Raw genomic sequence first — 10,629 nt, 5'->3', positions numbered from 1 at the left:
TGTCGAAGCCCGTATGTTAGGCCTTTCAGTATTTTATCGTTTTGTTAGTCGTTCTGACAGCTCTGCGCGGGCGCACGCTTGCTCGTGCTTAGACGGCGGTTATCGCTCAATTTGAAATTGTCGATCATTTTTTTAATATCAACTATTAAGTGATAGACGTTTAATCAATTGATGTTAAATAAAAGTGATCAATAAAGAACTCTAATAATAAATTTATTAGACATAATGGTATCCTACATGAATTTATTCGTAGTCGCTATAATATTACAAATTACATTTGTGTCCCCGATCGCTGAAATTGAGGCGGATGATGGTGAGGTTAATTATAATTGAATATTTTTCAATATAATTTAGTATAACAGACATCCGCTTTTTAACTATAAAAAAGAAATTAATATACCTACTTACTTACGCGTGTATTTAATACATTATCTGTGTTAACAGTTCATCTTTTTATGTGAATCAATATCTATTTTCTATATCTAGTTGACATTTACAAAAATATAATTATTTTATTTTAACTCTTAATCATAAATTGGTTTTAATTTTGAACGCAAATAAATGTTTATTGATATTAATTATCATTTAAAAATTATTTTGGACGATTATATGAATATTTTACGATTGACGACAGAAATAAAATGCTGAGTTATAATTGTTTATTATTATACGTTTTATCTTTAAATTTTATTTCTATACGTATAATAATAACGTAGATGTATATAAATTCTTAACGATACTTTATTAACTCAAGCAATTCTAAGCTTTTAATTGTTAATGGTATTATATGTCTACTTTTTATTGTAGAGTCAAGATTCCTTCCTTGGACCTTTCCATATAAGAAAAAAAAAAATCCGCCAGTTGTGAACATTTGCAGATTATTACATAATTTATATTAATGATGAGATATTGATTACCATTTATCAGACATAATGGTCATATTAATGGGATTTAAACATATGAAAAATCTTTTCGGTATGTGCAATTACATAAAGAACTTGGTGTCCGCGCGCAAATCACACTTAGCTTCGCTTTGGTTTTATTATTATTATTATTATTAGGATAATGAGTTTTAAATACTTAATAATTTAAAAAAAATACACTTCTGTGAGAATAACGTATTAAAAACTCCATTGTTCAAATTGTTTATAAGTAACAAAATAGTCAAACGATGACAAAAATATATAGATAGTAATTAGGTTTACATTCCGTAAATTTGGACCAATTTTGTTTTATTTCAAAGGAAGTAATATAAAGAAAGATACATGTAAATTTTTAGAAAAAATACAGACATTATAAACACTCAGTAACATTAATGTACAGCTTATCTTAAGCTGCATACACATATTTTTATCTTATAAGTAGGCATAATAAAAGGGCTGACCATCACGTTCACGAATTCACGAGCATTCAACAGCTAGTTATAACAGTAACTAAAATATTTGAATCCGCTACCTGTCTGTTAATATCAACATGTTCCGTCCACTGCGCCATCTTGGCTTTAGTTTTACTCTACTTTTTATTATTAATGTATACACATATCCACAACGTTATTTTTTATTTACATATATAAATTATTTAGAAGGAAAGTTGAAATGATTTTAATGTTAATAACTTAGCCTCATTCTAAGAGTAATTCTAAACAAATGTGTTTAATTTCACTTTGATCCACGAATGTGTTCATAAAAAAATTAAACTAAAATTGATGTTTCTGTGGTAATTTTATAATATTTAGAATCTTAACAACAAATTATTTTACATTCTCTTAAATTTTATAAAGATGTTACTTTCATGATTCCTTTAACATCATAATTATATTCCTAGAATAGGTAATATCGTTTTGTTTATGTATTTTTTGTTGATTTAACTTTTGACTGTTAGATAGTTTTAAACGTCGTGGAGTTTGTCCTCAAGGTAAACGAGGTCACAAAATTGTCACGATTTTACTTCGTTTATACTTGTATATTAACTACGATTTACTTTAAATAATTTAGATGGAACTATGTTAATGTTTTTTTTCATGTTTTTCGGTTGGTCCAATAGGAAACAAAACGTGTTGTAGAGTGCATATTGTTAATAATATGATTATTGACTCTGTCAATACAGTTATTACGTTTAATTTTATTTATTTTTCCGTATCAGAAATCAGGAGTGGATTATGGACGCTTAAAATTTTGAGAATCGTAATCACGAATTAATAGCAATACAAAAAAATAATAATTTAATATTTACGAGGCTGGGATGTTGCCTATAATTCGTCTTTTGTTATTACGAGGTGGCTATTAATACTAACGATAAGTTTAATATTTACTTTTTTAGTTTACATAGCCATTTTAAGTTTTGTTGATTATAATTTATATTTTTTAAATGATCAGAACATTTCCGAACGATAGTGGGCCAACTTCTAAGTCATTAAATGTGACGTCTGCTCCCAAAAAGATTTGTATGTGACCTGATCAAGATAGAAACTTTCATTTTTTTAAATCCACCTACCTACCTATATACAGATAGTTAAGTGTAGGATACATAAAAAGAAATACTATTATGCACAGAAATATGTTATACTGCTACTATAAATTAAATAAAATAAAAATAAAAAATACTGCAAGCTACATTTAAGATTTTCGATCAGATCCCTAGACTTTAACGGAACTTTTAATAAGTAGTCTCACGGTAATCATTACATAATCGTCCACCAACAATAGTCATTTACTGCATATTAGAGATTCACACTCTTCTCCCATTGAACCCGCTAACGGTTTACCTTCCCATGCAATCTTCGGTAACATATCACCCCCACCGTTCCGGTTTTTATCCGTGACAATTATTATCACGATGACGGAATACAATTTTGTCTACCGTAACGATAATAACTCTCATAATGAGCTCTGAGCATCTACACGTAGGAAACGTGAATTTTACTCTATCTGTGTGTCTGATCGTTGCATCGGGACGGCCTTATCTGGAATCTAGTCATTACAGTACTGCTTTGACCGAATTAACCGTTCCGTATAGAACAAACGGCACTATTTTGAATTATTCACTCCGTACGTATCACTTGATCTCTTTGTTATTGTTTGTCTGACATGGTTTTGATCGTCATGATCGAGTTTAACCAGGCTATTATCAGTAATATTAAAGACAGTGCGATTGGTTTTATTGATTTAAATCGAAGATATTGTGGTAGGTGATGTTACACACGTTATATACCTAGGTATATAAAAGATACAAATGTAAAAGGTCTCGGTCAATTTTAAATGGTATATATATACTAGCTGACCCCGCAAATGTTGTTTTGCCATATATGTTATTAACCCTTTTAATTCCCCCCCCCCTTTATAACTTAGGGGTATTAAAAAAGATGTTGGCTAATTTTCAGACCTACCCAATATGCAAACAAAATTTCATAAAAATCGGTCCAACCGTTTCGGAGGATTTTAGCTAACATGTGACACGAGAATTTTATATATAAGTTAATTCTATAGTTGGACTAAGTAATTTTACAATAGTCATTGTAATATAGGAAGTTGGCAAGGGCGAACTTATGTCTAAAAGAGATCTCTTCCAGTCAACCCATGGCAGTGAGAGTAAGGACTTAATGAGTAATGCTATCATTGTCCTAATCTTTCTTTTTTGTATTTTGATTTTGGGACCTTTTACAACTAGACTGTAAATGTCAGTCCCATAATGCCCAATATGACAATCGACAATCTTAATATATATAAATCTCGTGTCACAATGTTTGTCCTCAATGGACTCCTAAACTACTTAACCGATTTTAATCAAATTTGAACACCGTGTGCAGTTTGATCCAACTTAAAAGATAGGCTATATTTTATTTTGATATATTATGTTATTATTCAGAAAAGAATAAGGTGATACGAAGTTCGCCAGGTCAGCTAGTTCAACTATAAATTTTATTCTCAAATTCTATTTTAATCTAAAACTATAAATGGTTTTGACTGTTTCCGACATTGTAGTCGCCAATATACTGATATTTTTATGTATAAAAGTTTTATTAAAAATCTAAGTCTGTCAATTTTGGCATGCTGACCGGGTAGGTATTTTTCTCCAAATTTTAAGAAAAGACATCTTTGTACAAATTAATTGACTGATTTTAGCATTATATAATGTTGAGATTTATTTTGATCATTATCGTTGTAAGTATAATGTTTGTAAGTAAATAGAACACAGAAACGTGGTTCAAATAGCGCGGTCGCAAATCGGACCTTAACGAGCACCTGCGTGGAGGTCCTATCAGCCTCTATATCAAGTTATCATATAGCTACAGTTCGCCGGTCGCCAGTGATGGATTACTCGCCAACTTGCCTGTGTAGGAACTGGTCCGTCGTATGAATAAGATTAACCTACAATAGGTCAACGCTAAGATGATTGATAATATCTCTATTGCTCAACGTGCTACGGTATCCATTTATTTACATAACCTTGGAAGAAGAAAATTAAAAGTTATTCTGATTATAGATTAACAATAAACAGGATAAAAATATTCACCTTTTGAAAGTATTTGTAAAAACTAAGATGAAGTTTTAACATGGTCATTGCTTTCTTCAAAATTTTTAAACTTTTTTTAAAACCCTAATAAAAAAAATCAAAAACACAAAAAAAACCAGACAAATATAATTATCGAGAGCTGCAATAAGCACTTGAAAAAATGATATTATTTAGGTTATATGTATTATAATAGTGCACTTGACCTGTACTTTTCTTTAAATTTTTGTATAAAATGACGTCGGCCAAAGTGTGCATGTCATTACGTCAGTGGAGCAGACCACGGGTCGCATTAAGCATGCGCTAACGGTCGTGAGACGGGGGCAATACAAACTTGCTTTTGCTGTTATTTTGTTATGCGTCTCCACCGCAACATAACGCACCACGGACATGGTTCATTAAGTTAACCAAATATAAAATAAAAAAATAATTGTGTTTGCCGGAAAGGAAAAAAAAACCGACTTCAATTATATCGACAAGTAATACAACGTAGGTAGATTAAAAAATAGTCAAGTAAATACGCATTATCAAATATTACTCCAAAAGTTGTAATCAGATCTCGATGAAATTTAAATGTGACCACATGATAAACATCGGCTGTTGATTAAATTAAAAATCATTAAAATCGGTACACTCAGTAAAAAGCTATGCAGATATTCGAGAGTTTCCCTCGATTTCTCTGGGATCCCTTCATCAGGTCCTGGTTTCCTTATCATGTACCACACCGGGAATATTTTCTTTCCAACAAAAAAAGAATTATCAAAATCGGTTCATAAACGACGAAGTTATCCCCGAACATACATAATATATATATATATATATATATATATATATATATGTACAGTCGAATTGAGTAACCTCCTCCTTTTTTGGTTAAAAAATTGTAAAGCTATAAAAAATTCGCTCAATGTTCATAAGAAAGTTATAAAATTGGCCTACTTAGTTTTCAGTTGACGTAGAGTCGAAACCAATCGTATTTAAAAATTATGACAATTATGATGAAAATATAGCGCTTCAGCCTGTAACGCTTCGGCCTGTAATATCCCACTGCTGTGCATAGGCCTCTTTCCCTATGAGGAGAAAGATCAGAGCTTCAGCAGGAGAAAACAGATAGCACCTTTATATAATAGAATTATTAAAATGAAGATAACGAGAGCGTCAAAAAATAACCTCCTCTGTTTGTTTAGTATGTGATTCATGATCTCGATCTACATTCATATTGGCAATAGGTAGCTAGCTATCATAATAAATTCCACGTCAGGGCAACCTTCTCACCTTGACACTCACATGCAATTTATGGCGAACATGTAAATGTCACGAGATACAATTTAAGTTATGCTCTCAATCCGAGGAAATAGACCATGAGTCAAACGGCTTTCACTAAACGCGTTTGACAAGTTACATTAATTAGTTGATAATTATGTTGGGCGTGGCCTAGGACAACTAATTCTATATTTGATCTCCTGTCACAAGTTAGCGATCGTCATATTGTAAAGCGTCATGAAAAGTGACCGAACAGGATATTTTTTGCTGCATAGAAAGTCAAAGTGCTCTTACATTTATTTGCGTGTATATTTTATAAAGTTAATCGTTAATAAATGTTTCCGAAATTCATTACCTATATTGTTTATAATCGAACTCGAAATGTTTTAAAATATTTAAACTAGTAACGAGAAAAAAAAAACTGTTTATACAAAAGCATTTTGTCTTTAATGTAAATAAAATAACTCTCAATATGTATATATATGAGTATGTACGCATCATACGTAATGTTACGTGGTATGCAATGGGTGTGGGTCGCCAGCTGGGACACGGGTCCTGATTATCTGCGGTTCGCTGACCGGACCTTCTAAGCTGTAGCCATTTGGGTCAAAACTGCTTAATAAACAATACAAATCTTTTGTCTTTTCTAAGCTTAAATACCTTCCAATAAAAGCGTCTATTGGCATATCGATACACGATTCATAACAGCTCTCCAACCTTATTTGAATTTGCACATTTTCTGTTGCGGCAACGATAAATTGTGTAGAGCCAGTAGGTGGTATAAATGAGCAAATATTAAGTTTATCTTTATTATGTTTCCGTTTATGATTCAACCATATTAGGCGACATGTGCTAAAAATAATATGATTAAGAACTGCGTAAGGAATGTTGAAAAACTATAAAAGTGCAATGGAGGCTATAAAAACTTTAAATATATATTAACAGTTATATTATTATTATTAAAAATCAAGTATCTACCTACAGAAATATATATCTTACTAATAAATTAAAATTCTCGTGTCGCAGTGTTTGTAGTTAAACTCCTCCAAAACGGCTTGACCGATTGTCATGAAATTTTGTGTGCATATTGGGTAGGTCTGAGAACCGAACAACATCTATTTTTTATCCCCCTAAATTTTAAGCGTAGTCCACCCCTATTTTTTTTAAATTTTAGATAAATTATTTATTTTTTTATGATACAAAATTAAAAAATACATACATACAACCCTAAATTTTCAACCCTCTAAGATCAATCCCTATTTTTAAATAGCGTTTAGCGGCAAGACAACGTTTGCCGAGTCAGCTAGTTACTTATCTATAATATAAAAATGAGTCGCTGAATGTGTTGCTAAGCGCAAAACTCGAGAACGGTTGGACCGATTTCGCTAATTCTTTTTTTAAAATATTCCTTGAAGTACGAGGATGGTTCTTACGGAGAGAAAAATTTAAAAAAAAAATTAAATTTCCTGAAAAAGTCTAAAAACAACACTTTTCTATACTCCCATACAAAAGATTTGTGATAATACTTAAAAGTCACTGTTAGGCGATACGAAGTTCGCCGGGTCAGCTAGTATTATATAATTATTTAAGGATATAACAATGTAATTTACGAAAAACTTATTTTAATAGAGTTGAGGGTTAGAAACGAAATAAGCATAACATTGTGACATATTATAATAATACACCGTTTTTTTTAATTGAAAGTTTTTATATTTGTGTAACATTTGAAAAGTTTTTTATTTTTATTTAATCTAATTATTAAAAAAAATTGAAAAAGTGTCAAAATTTAGTAAAATTATATTTTTTACACAACAGTTAAAAAAACTTAAGTTGATTGCTGTATTGTCGTTGGCTCGTTGTCTCTTATACTGCTCAATAAATGGCTAATGCGGTGTGGATACTCCATTGCGTTATAAGAGCAGAAAAGTCGTGAAGGAATGGCGGGACCATGACATTTAATAGTCTATCCAGTTGCACAAAATTGAACTGTTATTCATTTTTATAAGCCATAAACAGCCGTTATAAAACTTTGTGGTCATTTCGCTGTCATTGTATTGTATTATACGCCAATTGTATTTGTCCTTTTTTTTAGTTACCAAAGTCATTACGAATTAACAATTTATTTAATTTAAGTTAAGCTTATTCTGATGAAAGTTGTTATTTTTTTTTTGTACACAGGCGAACCAATTTTATGACACAGATATGTCGATTGAAACCATTTAATCCAATTACAGTAAGTGATATTGTTGTCTAGAAATTAATCTACTCGACCGTGATACGTAATAAAGCGTCACAAATTTCTTTACTAGTAAGTAAAATGCCGTCAAAGAGTTTTCGGGTCTGTCTTGTTGTGACCGAGACCTACGGAATACAATAAGTCGGTTTTGTTCCGTCAGCCGCCAACAGTGGGTCAATTTTTAATTGAATGCAGCAAAAACGGTGATTATACACGCACGTCCAACCTAACAATGAGATTTAGTTTTACACCGTTTCTCTGCCTTTTAACTGTTCAAATCGAAATGAACATTCACATGTCAATGTAAATTTTATGCACTAGTTTGATTTTTTCGAATTCGCACGTGATGTGAGACGGTCGTAATTTTAAGCGTTTAAGGCCTAATTCTTCAGAATAACGTAGTTTCAAGTAATATCACGCGAGCATAGAGATACTCGTAATTATGCAATTGTTTAATTTGAACAGTTCTTTGAACTTCATATTCTTCATCACTCATCATCATCATCACTTTAGCGTATCGCAGTCCACTGCTGGACATAGACCTCCACAAGTTCGCGTGAATAATGGCGCGAACTCATGTGTTTGCCCATTGTCACCACGCGGGGCAAGCGGGATGGTGACCGCAGTGTCTACCTTTTCTTCAGAATTTTTGACTGGATTGACCGATTTCTATAAAAAAATAAAATAATCGAAAGGTGCTGCGTGTCATTTGGTCCTATTTAAATTTATTTGAGATCTAACAACTACTTTTCTAGTTATATCTAATAATGCGTTTTTACTTGACTATTTTTCATTAAGCTACGTTGTATTATAACGCATAACTTTTTAGTGGGTGTACCGATATTAATTATTTTTAATTTAATTGAAAGCTGATGTTTATCGTGTGGTCACATTTGCATTTCATCGACATCTGATTACAACTTTTAGAGTAATCTTTGATAACGCGTATTTACTGGACTATTTTTTCGTCTACCTACGTTGTATTACATGTCGATGTAATTGAAGTCGGTTTTTTTTTTCGTTTGCGAGCAAACACAAGTATTACTAAATGCACACCGTACATATACCAAAATAACATTTTTTACAATTTTTATCTGTCTGTTTGTTCCGGCTAATCTCTGAAGCGGCTGAACTGATTTTGACGGGACTTTCACTGGCAGATAGTTGATGTACTCGTAATAAGGAGTAACTTAGGCTACTTTTATTTTAGAAATTTATTTATTTTGTAACTCTGCGAACTGAACAATAACTTTTTTTTAATACTCGCGGACGAAATCGCGGGCGCAACTAGTAAAGAAATAAATATATCCGTATCCTAGTGAAGTTAAATCTTGCTAATTACATTTCATTTTGTAGTTTTTACGTGTTACTTAGTAAGGATATAAACAAAAACACAGTACAGCAGAGGCGGCTCGTGACATTTTTTGATGGGGGTTCACAAAAAAATAAACGAAAAACTAGAGCTTACCATTTATTTATTTGTGTAGAAAATCCATCCGTTCTCTCTCTCATTCTCTCATTTCGAAAACAAACTCATTTCGAAAACAAAGTAAAACGTAAAGTAAATGTTATTTATACAAAACAGACTAGTATGTCCACATATTATGATGATTCACAGGCCGACAGGAAGCCACTACGCGTGAAGCTTTTATTGTTTGAGTATAGCCGTTTCGCGCCACTCGCTCTTCACAATTGAAACCGCGCATACAATATAAATTATACTTATATTAATTTAACAAGCGTATGTCCTGGCATTTGCGTATGTAAATCAATGAAAGGCTTTAATTAAAGTAAAGTAGTAAAACAAAATGCGAAATAAAAATTTAAGACGGTTTTAAGGATCACTATTCTTTAGGTACAGAATTATAAAGCGACTAAGTAACTAACACAAGTAAAAATCAATCGCCTAAATATCCGATTGTTGTTAGGACAAGGATTGTATAATAATTAAAAAATAATAATAATCGATGTGTTCGTGAAAAAAACAAATATGGCGGTACGAAGTTTGTTTGATCAGCTAATATTTATATTAATCAAAAGTTTACCTCCATACAGATGTATAATTAATATTTTCAATTGAAGACTATCTACTATGGAGCAATATCATTTCAGCCTATCGCAGTCCACTGCTGGAAATAGACCTTCACAAGTTCGCGCCAAAAATGTCGTGATCCCATGTTTGTTGCTCATAGTCACCACGCTGGGCAGGCTGGTCGGTGACCGGTAGGGCTGGCTTTGTCACCTCGAAAAGACGCTGCTGCCCGTCTTCGGTGTATTTCAAAGCCAGCAGTTAGATGGTTATTTCGCCATCGGTCGCATTTTTAATTTCCAAGGTGGTAGTGGAACTGTTTTATCCCTTAGTCGCCTCTTACGACACCTAAGGGAAGAGAGGGGGTGCCTATATTTTTTACTGCCATAACCACACAACAGCTGTGTAGTAGAATAATAGAGCAATATCTATCTATACATATAATAAAATGTAAGAAAGTCAAAACTGTACATTGAATATTTTTTTTACGAATACTTGGGGTGCAATCTACAATCAAAACCGAAGCCAAAAATATAGTTTTTAAAATTTTTATCTGTATGTATATCCGGGATAAACTCAAAAAGTATTGCAT

At 32.0% G+C, this 10,629-nt stretch overlaps 1 protein-coding gene across 1 annotated transcript in view; it reads left to right on the top strand.

The window, feature by feature from the left end:
• Positions 1-225: 225 nt before the first annotated feature.
• The window catches only part of LOC123669538, a 29,249-nt gene continuing 18,845 nt past the window's right edge, over positions 226-10,629 (top strand). The window contains exon 1 of the mRNA XM_045603140.1: positions 226-313. Within this exon, the coding sequence (XP_045459096.1) occupies positions 226-313 (88 nt within the window). The remainder of the gene's footprint in view (positions 314-10,629) is intronic.

Source organism: Melitaea cinxia, chromosome 3 (genome assembly GCF_905220565.1).
Source record: "Melitaea cinxia chromosome 3, ilMelCinx1.1, whole genome shotgun sequence".
In the NCBI taxonomy this organism is placed as follows: Eukaryota; Metazoa; Arthropoda; class Insecta; order Lepidoptera; family Nymphalidae; genus Melitaea; species Melitaea cinxia.
The sequence above is the reverse complement of the archived record's forward strand: the minus strand, read 5'-3'. Positions and strand labels throughout refer to the sequence as shown.